Below are 14,004 nucleotides of genomic sequence, written 5' to 3' on the forward strand. Positions count from 1 at the left end.
TTCATCAAAGTGACACTAAAAAGACAACTAACAACGCAAAGTTGGTAAGAATGCTAGCTGCTAGGAATAAAAAGTGTGAGCAGAGAAGAGGGCCGACCACCTCCTCCCTGATAACCTCCTATAGCGAGTAGATTGCTACCATAAAACTATAAGCAGTGGACATTTAGAATTTGACCTAGTATTAATAAACAATAATGGCACCAATAGCATCAATAGTACTTAAGATCAACCAAAGGCCCACCTTTACTGCCTCTATAGCTACTGTACTTGGAACCCGGCGGTGTTCCTTCCGACGTGCTGGCCCTTGATCCTCAATGTCTTCCATTCTAATCCCCGGATCTGCTGTCAGAACTACCCTTACCCACTCCAAATCACTACTATGTGCTGCTTTTGATGTGTGAGTCACACATTCACCACATTGATAGCTCCTGGACACAACACCTGCAGAAGCTGAAGTAGACTGCAGAGTAGCACAATCGTTGCAACTGTGTTCAATGCTCTTTGACTGGATAGGCAATCGATTCTCTACAGAAAGACTCACATTAACAAACTTTTTTTTCGCCTCTGAAATATGTGTCATTGCTTGATCAATTGCTTGGGCAGTTGACCTTGACATTCTATCATTACTATTACGATAAACCTCCTGGGCAGTCCATAACGGATAAGCCCAAGGAGGGGGCTTTTGCAATAATGCATCTCCATTTGCCAGAGGAATTCCTCCTCTAGAAAGCTTTTGCACACCAGATGTGTCCTTTGCATTGCTAAAACAAGTTTTGACAAAAAAAAAAGAACAAAAAATATGAGTGAGTTAGAAATCCTTTCACCAAAGGTGCTGGTTTCAGTAACTGAACAATTAGGAACTACTGTTACTCATTTAGATGATGTATTACCTTGGCATTTCACTTTTCAAAACTTCAACACAGAATAGATAAGGTGCCTTTTCCCTTGAATTCAAAAGAATGGCTTCATCTTCAGGTATATGAACCACACGATACATCCCCTTTCCCATTGGGAAGCAAACTCCTAGGAAATATGATCAGCATAACTAAAATAAGAGAATGTACATAAATCCCCTTTCAATGGGGCAGCAAACTCCTAAATATAATCAGCATTATTTAAATAAGAGAATGTAGCTATATGCAATAATGAATACCCCAGTTAACAGAAAGCACATGTCAATAGTGCTCTGCAAAAAGTGCCAGTTAAGAGCCAATAAGTAAAAGCAGAAAACAATATCAAGAATAATCAGAGAATAAATAACTTAATTCTTTTTATTACTACGGAGAAAAGTACACATACCCCCCTCAAACTAACACTCAATTTGCAATGTGCCCTTGAATTAAAGATTGCATTAATGTCCTCCCCAAACTACCAAAAATTTGTAATGTACCCCTTTTGTCCAGCAAAAAAACAAAAATGCCCTTTAAATTTTTCAATAAGACAAAGATACCCCTAGAAATTCGAGAGAGAAAAAAAAAATCAGTCTTGTGGCCCACGGCAATGCCAACCCAAGACCCACGACAGCTGCCGTAGGTTTGTCAACACTTTTTTTTCTTATTAAAGGTATTTTTGTCATTTGGAGGACACTGCAAATTTTTGGTAGTTTGGAGGCACATTAATGCAATCTTTAGTTCAAATATGACATTGCAAATTAGGTGTTAGTTTAAGAGGGCTATGTGTACTTTTCCCAATACTTTTTAAGCACCCCTGAGCATATAAGGAGTATATTTTTCCCATTACTTTGTATATGCATATTATACATATGTGAGTATTAAGATACCAAACCTCATAAAAGAACATGAAGATGAAAAGATAATAGCAAACAACTTGCCAAAGGCCATATCTATGTTGGCAAGCCTCAAACTCAATAACAAATTCGCATCTTCATATCAATGACCTTGCTAGAAAGAAAACGATTTTTGTGCACCCTTGTTATTTTAGATCCCAGAATTTCAAGTCAAAATCAACATAATACAAGAAGAATCCAAATCTATCAGTCTATTTTTTTTTAAGTGAGGGAAAATTCATTAGAAGCGCAAAGAGCAATCAAGTACACAAGGAGTATACAAAAACGACAACTAAGAAGAAGAGGAAAACAATACAAGAAAATCATGATAATTAATCACTATAGGGGCAAGGAATGCAGCCGTCCAAGAATACAAAGAAAGAAAGAAAAAAGAAACGAGCTTCTCAATGGTTCTTTCTTTATCCTCAAACTGTCTATCATTGCGCTACCTCCACAAGCAAGGGACCATCTTCAACACAACCGCACTCTGAGAGCGACCACCAGTCCACCAACAAGCAAATAGATCTACCACCCGACAAAGCATAACCTAAGACAAACTGAAGCGACTAAAAATGGCATTCCAAAGAACGCAAGCGACCTCACAATGTAGGAGTAGATGATCCACAGACTCCCCATTCTTTTTACACATGCAACATCTATCAATCACAATGACTTGCCTCTTTCTGAGATTGTCCAAAGTAAGGATCTTCCCTAAAGCTGCCACCCAAGCGAAAAAAGCCACTTTTAAAGGAACCTTAGTCCGCCAAACACTTTTCCAGGGGAAATGAGCTGTCTCCTTATAAGCAAGAATCTTATAGAAAGATCTAACATCAAGCTTCCCTTTGCGTGAAGGAGACTACCAAAGCTTGTCTTCCCCGTCACGATCACGTCTGATAGAATACAATAAGGTGAAGAAGGAAGCCAAGACGTCCACCTCCCAATCATGGGCCGCTCAAATGAACTTGACATCCCACTGAAAAGATCTGTTCTCTAGAATCATATCTGCAACAAGCGAGTTCTTGTCACAAGCAATGTCATACAAACCTGGAAAAGCTTCCCTAAGGGGCATCTTCTTCTTTTTTTCCTTAAGGGGCATCTCTTCGCACCACACATCATCCCAGAATCGAATCCTAGATCCTAGATCCATCTCCCAGAACAAGTCTGGTATGGCTACTAAATAAGCTCCACCCCTTCTTGATGTTCTTCCAAAGCCCTACTCCGTGAGACCCAGGGGGATCTAAAGAACAGCAACGAGCCCAAGTAGAACCGTATTTAGCATCCACAACTGATCTCCACAAGGCCTCTCTCTCATGCTCATAACACCACAACCACTTCCCAAATAAAACCTTATTAAAGGTCCTCAAATTCCGGATACCCAAACCACCTTCTGAAATAGGGGAACAAACCATGGACCAGTTAACCAAATGATATTTGAAATCTTCACCAAGACCTCCCCACAAAAAATCACAATGAAGCTTCTCTATACGGCTAGCAACACTGGAAGGAATGGGGAAGAAAGAGAGGAAATACGTGGGGAGATTAGATAGTGTACTCTTTATAAGGGTAACTCTACCACCCTTAGACAAATACATCATCTTCCAACTAGCCAGCCGTCTTTCAATTTTGCCCACTACATCATCCCAAATGGACTTAGCCTTGAAAGGGGCCCCCAACAAAGATCGAGATACTTTAAAGGAAGAGAGGAAACTCCGCACCCCAAAATGCCAGCCAAATCATCCATATTAACAACATCACCCATTGGAGCCAAAACTGACTTGGCCAAATTAATCTTTAAACCTGAAACAGCTTCAAAATTCAAAAAAAAAAAACAACTCGAAAAAAACGGAGGTGATCAAGATTAGCCCCGCAAAAGACTAAAGTGTCATCCGCAAACAATAAATGAGAAATATTAAGCATCCCATTACCACCAGAACCCACTAAGAAACCTAATAGAAAACCCCTGTGAACAACAACAGTGAACAACTTACTTAGGGCCTCCATCACAATGACAAACAAAAGAGGCGATAGAGAATCACCTTGTCTTAGACCACGAGAGCTACTAAAAAAACCTGAAGGGGTACCATTCACCAAAACAAAGAATCGGACCGAGGGAATATAATGCGCTATCCATGAACACCATCTCTCACCAAAACCACATCTTCTCAACAAATATAATAAGAAGTTCCAGTTGACATGATCGTATGCCTCCTCAATATCCAACTTGCAGATCAACCCCGGTTCACCTAATTTAATACAACTATCCAAACACTCATTAGCAATAATAACTGAATCAAGAATTTGCCTACCTTTCACAAAAGCATTTTGGGGCTTCGAGATTATCTTATCCACAACCTTTCTAAGTCTATTAGCAAGAACTTTTGCAATGATCCTGTAAACCCCACTAACAAGACTAATAGGCCAAAAATCTTTAAGATCCATAGCCCCAGACTTCTTCGGAATCAGAGCAAGAAAGGTGGCATTAAATCTTTTAACAAACTTGCTATGAGTGTAAAAGTCCGGAAAAACCCCCATGATATCTTTCTTGATTACATCCCAACAATCTTGGAAGAAAGCTATAGAGAACCCATCAGGACCTGGAGCCATCTCATGGTTCATGCCCTTAACCACCTCTAAGACCTCATTTTCCCCGAAAGGAAATTCCAAGGAAGAAGCCTCAACCGCATCCAAAGAATCAAAAGCAAGGTTGTCTAACCCAGGCCTCCAAGGATAAGGCTCTGTAAAGAGGGCCTCATAAAAATGAGCAACATGAGCCCTAATAGTCTGCTGATCAGAAGAAATAGAGCCATTAACTAAGAGAGACTCTATGGCATTGGATCTCCTGTTCGAGTTAGCTATCCAATGAAAAAATTTAGTGCATTTATCACCCTCTTTAAACCAAAGAACCCTAGACTTCTGTCTCCAACTAATCTCTTCATGCAGAGTAGCGTTCTCCATATCTCTTATGACCTCACTTTTCCTGAACTTTTCTTCAGGAATTAAACCACGTTGTTCCTATGTAGAAACAAATAATATTTGGCTTTTCAAGCTTACTCATCTTGTGGGCATCTATTGATTTATATAGAGTTTGTACATGATACAAGATAACATCAAAGTACTTGCTTCCTAGTATAATACTATCTCTTAGAGATAAACCTAATCTAAATACAAAACTATGATCAGCAGCCTAAAGTAAACAAATACAGTTAAAACTCTTCTAGTAAACACAAGTAGGATTCTATCTCTATAGGAACCGGTTGTCACTAGTAGTTGTGATCAACCGGGTTTCTCCTTAAACACTCACTAGGACTATTATTAGTTTGAATAGAGTTAGGAGTGTGCTGTGCGTTAATATCCTCATGCAAGTGCAACGGGAGTGAGCGGACGTTGAGCTTGTAAGACAAATAATGAAATCTTTTAGAAACAAGTGGTTTAGTTAGCACATCTGCAATCTGATCAGTACTTGGAACAACTAGAATCTCTAGGTCCTTGGATGCAACCAACTCTCGAACAAAATGGAAATCAATAGCAACATGCTTGGTGCGAGCATGAAAAATAGGATTGACCGACAAGTAAATTGCTCCAATATTGTCACACCATATCTTCAGTGGACCAGACAATGTAAGACGAAGCTCTTTAAGAAGAGATCGAATCCAGAGCAACTCTACAGCCATGTTAGCAATAGACTTATACTCAACCTCTGTTGAAGACCTTGAGACAGTAGGCTGCTTACGAGAGCTCCAGAAATTAAGTTAGAACGAAGATACACACAATAAGCACCGGTGGAACGTCGATCATCAGAGCATCCTGTCCAGTCAGCATCCGAGTAGGCTTGTAGAGAATTGGATGAAGTCTTGTGCAAAAGTAAACCATGTTAGATGGTATGCTTGAGGTACCGAAGAATACGCTTGACAGCTTGCCAATGGAGCTTGGTTGGACGATGCATAAACTGGCATACACGACTTACAGCAAACGCCAAGCTGGGTGTGTAAGCAATAAGTACTGAAGTGAACCAACACTACTTCGATATAATGTGGGGTCTTCCATATGATCACCTGTGTAAGCAGATAATGTCGAAGAAGATGCCATTGGAGACGAGACTGGTTTTGCTTCAGTCATGTTGATTTTGAAAAGTAAATCCCGAATGTAGCACTGCTGAGAGAGTAAGAGACCATCCTTCACTGGGATAACTTCAATGCCAAGGAAATAGTGTAATGTGCCGAGATCTTTAACAGCAAAATTACTGCTCAAAAGCTGTAAGAGTTCATCAATGGCAGTGGGAACAGAAGAGACAATAATAATATCATCAACAGAAATAAGTAGGAACATAGTGACAGCTGCTGTATGATAAAGAAACAGAGAGGAATCGACTTTGGAGCCAATAAACCCAAGTTCAATCAGTTTCCCACTAAGTCGAGTAAACCATGCCCGGGGTAAGAAGGATGAATATAGTGCTTTCTTCAACTTGCATATATGATGAGGGTAAGAAGGATGAATAAAACACGGAGGTTGCTCCATATAGACATCCTCGGACAATAAACCATGCAGAAAAGCATTTTGGATGTCTTTTTGTTTCATAGACCTGACCACCCAGCCGAGTAAGCATGTGATAGAACAGTACGTAGAGTAGTTGGCTTTACCACAGGGCTGAAAGTCTCACCACAATCAATTCCAGCATGTTGGTGAAAACCCTTAGCAACTAGTCGTGCCTTGTGACGATCGATAGACCCATCAGCCTTTCTTTTGAGTTTAAAAACCCATTTGCAGCCAACCACATTTTTAGCAACTGAAGCTAGAATAAGAGTCCAATTGCTATTTTTCATCAAAGCATTAAATTCAGTCTACATGGCAGTACGCCATTCACTAACCTTGACAGCATTGGTGAAGCATGTAGGCTCTGTAATAGCAGCTTCAGAGAGCAATGCCCGAGGTAGAGGATAGCGCACTGTCCCGTCAGTGAGCTTCCTGATTGTGTTGACATTATTTTGAGATCGAGTCCGCATAGGATGTATACGGGTTGGTTGTTGATCAGGAGCCACATCCGGTTCTGCAAGAGATGAAAAAAACGAAATAGAAGTTTGTGAAGCTAAAAAGGGCAATTGGTGACCCTTTGCCTGAGGACAAACATTGCAGGGAGCCGGTGCCTTATTTGACAAAATAGGAAGCTGAAATTTGGATAGGACAAAGCTGACAGTCCGAAGGGCTGGTGGCCCAAACGTTGGTGCCAATTTTGTGAAGTTCTCACCAACGAGTGCTTGCAATGTGGATGAACGCACTTGCGGAGGGAAGAGGTGATAAAGACCATCCTTAAGTTGGCCGTGATGAACTGGCAATTTGGTCTTCCAATCCTTAATGATAAAAAAAGAGGAGTGAAACTCAAAGAAAACATCATTGTCAAAAGCAAACTGACGGATAGAGAGAAGATCTTTGCAGATGTGAGGAACATGAAGCAATTGGTTAGAAGAAATTTACAACGAGAAAGGGAAAGAGTTGCAGAATTGGAGTGAGATATAGACAAACTTGTACCATTACCTATGCGGATTTGATCTTGCCCAGAGTATTCTTCAGAGGAAATATTCAGGTTCTGCAGGTTGTTGGTGAGGTGGTGGGTTGCACCAGTATCTAGGTACCAATTTTCTTCTGTAGGAAGATTAGGAGAAGAATAATAGGCTTGAGCTGGCTGATATGGAGCAGACGGTGGTCCAGCAAGAGCTGGATCGGGGCGTTGATAGCACCTAGGGGCAGTGTGCCCGCTTCCCACAAAGCTGGCAGATGGGACGTGAAGACTGTGCCAAATCAGATGGGAAATATGTACCTCTGCCACGGCCAGGATAGGCAGATCCCCGACTTCGGTAGTTGTTGGTGTTGCGGCCACGACCGCGATAGCCTCGACTTCGGGATAGGGCACCTCGGGATGAAAAATTAGCAGCAGGCGAGACAGGCTCCACGGGTGTGAGATGATGTTCAATCCGCATCTCATGAGCAAGAAGGTGTCCATAGATTTCATCTAGTGACAAAGGATCCAGTCAAGTAGTGATGGAGGTAACAAACGGATCGTAATCAGATCCGAGACCAGCCAGAAAATAAGAGGTGTGCTCAAAATCGTTGAGGTGTTGGCCGGCAGCAGCAAGGTTGTCACAAAGAGCCTTGAATGATTGAAAATATTCCGTAATCGATGCACTACCCTTCTTGGAAGTAGCAAGTTGATAATGAATCTGCAAGACCTGGGATCGTGCTTGGGAAGCAAACATGGACACCAAGGTAGTCCAAAGTTGGTGAGAGGTGGCACAGCCGACTGCATGAACCATAAGAGGTTCGAAGAGCGTGGAGATTAACACGCTGAGGAGCATCTGATCACGTTGGCACCAAGCTAGAAATTCTGGATTTGCTATGGTGGCAAGAGCACCTTGAGTGGTGCTCGAATTCGGGATTGTCTAGGCTGGAGGCTGAGTAGAACCATCCAGGAAGCCGTATGAATCTTGGGCTTTAACAAAAGCCATGATCTGAGTTCTCCAACTGGGAAAGTTTGCAATGGAGAGTTTGATTTGCAAGGTGTGGTTCATGTTGGGGATGGTAAAAACAACATTAGATGAGGGTGGAAATTGTTTCTCCTGAAGTAGTTGTAGAATCAGACATGATGAAAGGGGGGGAAAAAAAGACGCTAGTCTATGGAATGCTCTGATACCATGTAGAAACAAATAATATTTGGCTTTTCAAGCTTACTCATCTTGTGAGCATCTATTGATTTATATAGAGTTTGTACATGATACAAGATAACATCAAAGTACTTGCTTCCTAGTCTAATACTATCTCTTAGAGATAAACGCAATCTAAATACAAAACTGTGATCAGTAGCCTAAAGTAAACAAATACAGTTAAAACTCTTCTAGTAAATACAAGTAGGATTCTATCTCTTTAGGAACCGGTTGTCACTAGTAGTTGTGATCAACCGGGTTTCTCCTTAACACACTCACTAGGACTCTTATTAGTTTGAATAGAGTTAGGAGTGTGTTGTGCGTTAATATCCTCCAACCGATCAAGGGCATACAATTCTTCCAAAAGTCTTTTCTTGCGAAATCAGTCTATTAATAAAGAACACAAAGAGAGAGAGAGAGAGAGAGAGAGAGAGAAGTAAGAAAAAGAAGGGGGGGTGGGGAGAGAGAAGGTGATAGAATAAAAACAAAATCCTCCACAAAAAATAAAAAATGAAAGTGGAAAAGCAGAAGAGTAGTCAAGCAACTAGAGAAGAAGATGTAAGTTCGCATAGGACAATGGAAAAACAAGAGTTGCTTACATTTAAACAAACACCGGGCATACAAAACAAGAGGTGCACAGACTTATAAGTGCATCCAAAACATTTGCTTATAAGAAAGCAGAACCCCACAATCAATTTCTGTTACTAATTCAAGAGAAGACTTTATTAAAAGAATCCACCCATCAAAATTCAACTTGAGTAGCTAGATTCCTTGGAGTAACATTATTTATCAATCTGAAGAAGGATGTATCATTACATTCCACATACTAACACACCTTACACTTTTGCATATACTTTCTTTTTTTTTTTTTGGTAAGTAAACTTTTGCATATACTTTTATAAGAATAAAGAAAAATAAAGTAACCTCCTAAAGCTACCGCTTTCAGATATGCCTTAGACTTGTTTCCACATAGGCATTCTGAACATCTTTGAAAAATACATGGAGAAAAAAATAGAGACTATTTCCATAACAGATTTTTCTCAAAATTGTTTGTTTGAAAAGTTACAAGTTTTTCTTTTTTCTTTTTTTTTTTTTTGATAAGAGAAAAAAGTTACAAGTTTTTCAATATTTCATATTACAAATCCAAATCTTTAGAAACATACCACACTATTCCTGAAACACCTAACTTGGCCCTATGTCATCACAAATTTTCAGACCATTCTTTCAACAATAACATGCCACTTGTTAAACATTACACATAAGAAAATACATAGGCAGCGTGCCTTAAGATGAGCGTTCCTATACTACCTACAGTGATTAAAGATGTACCTCCACTATTTTGAGCCTCAGCTACACGCAAATTGAGCTCTGCGAGGGACTAGAAACACAATAAAAGCATCAGAAAAGCATTCATACGACATATATGAATGTAGATATTATTATAAAGCATGTATCAGTACGAAGAAAGCATTAAAAAAAAACATAATTGACCTCACAAAGAGCACTTTTGCGATCTTCAACTGGAAATACATCAACCAAGCCATATGATGTCTCACATAATGACTGCACAAACTCCAATGACTCATGATAAGCCCCTTTTCGGAACTGCGCTGCAGTATTATTTGGAAGTGGGGGCTTTGCATTTGACTTTTCGCTCCGCTGCTTTGGGGAACCAGGATGCTTCTGCCAAAATAAGAGCATGATGAATCAATTTAGCAAACAGTAAGATCCTTCCAGTTAGGTACTTCCTGTATCCTTCTTGTCTATTTAAGGGCGCCTTTACACTTTTAATGATATTTGTCGATTACTTATTAAAAAAAAAAAATAGGCAAACTGTAATGTGCAGCTAAACATCCCTCCACTAAACTTCTTTTTTTCTTTTTTTCTGTTACGTTTTTCTTCTTTCTTTTTTTTTTTCTTTTTTTTTTGAAGAAAACCTTAGTGCATCTAACTATGGCATGTTCATCCCTTGGGTCAACCTCAGGTTCTTTCCACATACTAAATCAGGCAAGACCCATGTTGATGTAGGACAGATTAATAGAATAAATAAAACAAGAATTTAAGAGAAAGAAAACACAGAAATAGAGGGGAATAAGCTCGGGATTGAAAGGAAGAAGAAAGCCGAGAGAGAGGGAAAATAGGGAGAAGACAATAGCAGCGCACGCTCAATTTTTCATTCATCATCAACTAACTATTACAATTGAATATTATGCTTAAATAGGATCATAGACTAAACCCTAAACCCTAAACCTAACCCTAACCCTAACCCTAATGTGACTCACTTTAGGTCAAGGGCCAAACCCATTATTAAATAACAAATAACTTAAGCTAATGTGACTCACTTTTGGGCTAAGCCCATTATTGAATTACAAATAACTCTAAACTTTGGGTCAAGCCTCTAATTGAACTACAATAAAACTAATAATCTAAATAAAATAAAACAACAAATTTATTCTTATTTCACTCTGCATCACATGTGATGTAGGGTTGTATGCCTAGGGGGGTTTTTGTGGTTTGTTTCTCGGGGTCTTAGGATTGAGTTGTTTTGTGGGTTACTTCTTGTCGGGTCGGTGGTGAGGCTTTTACTTCTTGTATACTCTGTGTGTACTAGGGGCACCTTACGCTGTTTTTTAATAAAATTGCAATTACTTATCAAAAAAAAAAAAATCACCAGATCAAAAACCTTTCATCCATACTCTTCATCATGTAGAGGGAAAAGAACTTATTTGCAAGTATTGTCGGCGAAACATTTCATGACTGACTCCATTGAATAAATTGACATACTGCAATTCTGCCTATTTTACCTTCATGATAAGTTTATCTAACCATCTTCTAAGGATCACAAATAGGGCACTGCTGGACAAGTGGCTTCAGCAAGTTCCCATACAGAGAGCAAGTTCACGGATATACATCATGCAGGGGATGAGTAGGGACCAAAAGAAATTAGAGAAGGCCATAGTATTGGCCAATGAGAAGCTATTAGAAAAAATTTGGTTTGGCTGCAAATTCAAGCGTGTCATAAAGAGACCTTATGTAAAGGCTTCCTAGGTTTGTACAGCATTGCTCTTGATATTTTATATGCATGGATAAAATATCCTGTTCATTGAATGGTAAGGATATGTACTGCAGTCCTACTTTCAAGGCATTTCCACATAACATTAACTTCCTTCCTCTTCCACATCCATCCTCACTCTTTTTTCATTTTATTTTCGATACACTAATTATTATCCTTTAGATTCAACAACCTGTTTCTTGGACTCCCAATCTCCATGGTTGTTAATACCATTTTACTCAGCCAATCTGGCTTTTAATTGGAACAAATTGTACTTGTGCTATGTCATTCCGCCTCTCTCTCTCTCTCACACACACTTTTTTTGTTCTATTTTCAAAACTCTAATTGTTATCCTTTAATTCAAAGACCTATTTCCTGGACTCCTAATCTCCAAGGCTATCAATACCGTTCAACTCAAGCAATCAAGCTTTTCATTGGAACAAAATGAATACGTTTCGCTCAGGAAAAGTTCAGCTGTTTTCATTGGAACAGAACATTAAGGGATCAGGAATGGGTTAACTTCAACATTGAAGCACAAAGCATTCAATAAACTATCAGACTTGACCAGACTTGACTTAGAGTATCACACATTAAAAGGAGGTTAAAATATTAGTGGCTTGCAGGTTTGAAGTTTGTAAAAGAACAAGACAGGCTCAAAGTAGAGATAGAGCTGAAGGGGTTAGGAGGAACAAATCACTATGGGGAAGACAGATAACAGGAAGCTTATTAAAGTTATTTCTCAGAGGAAAACCAATGGAAGAGAATAATAAAGAGCTGAGATGACACAGGAGAAAAATAGAAGGGCCTAAACCCCAATGTATAAGGTACAATGATCCGCTTCTACAAATATGTATAAGGGAAGATCAACTGAATTTCCCAGAGATGCTACAGTAAGGAAAGTAAAAGCTAAATACCAGGTAAGACAGTTCGCTCTTGCATGGCTCTTGAGGATAGGGAGAAGAGAAGAGCCATTGTACGGACAAACAAGGCCAGTAAGCCTGAAATGGAACGTTATGTTCAATATTGTAAGTGGAACGGAACGAGGGGTATCCCTGTTCTAATTTCTCATCAATTCAGTACTTACCATATTAAAGACACTGCCAATCACACTTCTTTCTTTGTCACGTCTTAAAATGTACATCTCATATCCTCAATATATTTTCTCTTCAGTTTGATCCACCCTAGAAGTTTATAAGATGTTCACCTCTCTTTGAATTGTGTATCTACGATTATCAAGCGGCTATTAGAACTACCTTGCCATTGGGGACATCAACAAAACTAAAAACAAATTTACATTCTGCAACTATTTACACATAGTCGCTGCTGGAATGTGATCAAATCGGATATCATGGGGGTCTTCATAGATTTTCATGCTCATAACAAATTTGTGAAAAGCCTCAACGCCTTTTTCATTGCTTAAATCCCCAAATCCCCTGAGGCAACCGATCTTGCAAACTTCCGGCCTATCAGCCTGGTGAGTGGTATTTATAAGATCATTGCTAAAGTTTTTGCTAATAGAATGAGCCGTGTTTTGGAGAAGATTATTTCAAAGCCTTAGAATGCTTTTGTCAAAGGTAGACATATTTTGGACTCGGTCCTCATAGCCAGTGAATGCTTGGATAGCCGTATCAAGTCTGGTATCCCAGGGGTTCTTTGCAAACTAGATATTACGAAGGCTTTCGACCACGTCAACTAGAAGTTCTTATTGTACATGCTAAAAAGATGCGGCTTCGGGGATAAATGAGTCTCTTGGATTTCTCATTGCATCTCATCGGCGCGCCACTCAGTTTTGGTTAATGGTCGCTAGCTGGCTTCTTTAATAGTTCTAGAGGGCTGAGACAGGGTGATCCTCTTTCGCCTCTCCTGTTCATTGTTGTCATGAAGGCTTTGAGCAAAATGCTCTCTGGTGTTGTTGATAGTGGTCGACTCTCATGCTTTTCGGTGGGTTCTAGGCCTCCTATGATCAACATCTCTCATTTGTTGTTTGCAGATGACATATTGGTCTTCTGTGAGGCTAATCCTGACCATCTTCGTTTCCTGCGTGTACTACTAGTTTGCTTTGAAGTTGTCTCTAGTTTAAAGGTCAATTTGGCTAAATCTCTCTTGGTTCCTGTTGGCAATGTGGACAATGTTGTCGAGTTGGCTTCTATCTTGGGTTGCGGGACTTCCTCTCTGCCCTTGAAGTATCTTGGCATGCCCCTTGGGGCAAGCCACAAGGCTACGTCCATCTGGGATGATATTGTGGTTAAGATGGAGCGTCGTTTGGTCAGTTGGCAAAAGTTGTATTTGTCCAAGGGTGCTAGGGTTACCTGCGTGTAGTACTAGTTTGCTTTGAAGCTGTCTCTGGTTTAAAGATCAATTTGGCTAAATCTCTCTTGGTTCCTGTTGGCAATGTGGACAATGTTGCCGAGTTGGCTTCTATCTTGGGTTGCGGGACTTCCTCTCTGCCCTTGAAGAATCTCGGCATGCCCCTT

The 14,004-nt window shown here is 39.9% G+C and overlaps 1 protein-coding gene and 1 non-coding gene across 2 annotated transcripts in view; both read right to left on the minus strand.

The window, feature by feature from the left end:
• The window catches only part of LOC133856580 (phosphatidylinositol 4-kinase beta 1-like), a 41,436-nt gene that overhangs the window by 23,338 nt on the left and 4,094 nt on the right, over window positions 1-14,004 (minus strand). Inside the window, exons 2-5 of the mRNA XM_062291638.1 lie at window positions 9,970-10,161; window positions 9,808-9,856; window positions 891-1,023; window positions 242-761 (exon numbers count right to left, since the gene is read on the minus strand). Coding sequence (XP_062147622.1) covers window positions 242-761; window positions 891-1,023; window positions 9,808-9,856; window positions 9,970-10,161 — 894 coding nt within the window. The remainder of the gene's footprint in view (window positions 1-241; window positions 762-890; window positions 1,024-9,807; window positions 9,857-9,969; window positions 10,162-14,004) is intronic.
• Window positions 7,758-7,896, minus strand: LOC133858197 (small nucleolar RNA Z247). The gene has a single exon (XR_009898475.1). It is a non-coding gene; the product is annotated as a small nucleolar RNA Z247 (small nucleolar RNA).

Source organism: Alnus glutinosa, chromosome 14, assembly GCF_958979055.1.
Source record: "Alnus glutinosa chromosome 14, dhAlnGlut1.1, whole genome shotgun sequence".
In the NCBI taxonomy this organism is placed as follows: Eukaryota; Viridiplantae; Streptophyta; class Magnoliopsida; order Fagales; family Betulaceae; genus Alnus; species Alnus glutinosa.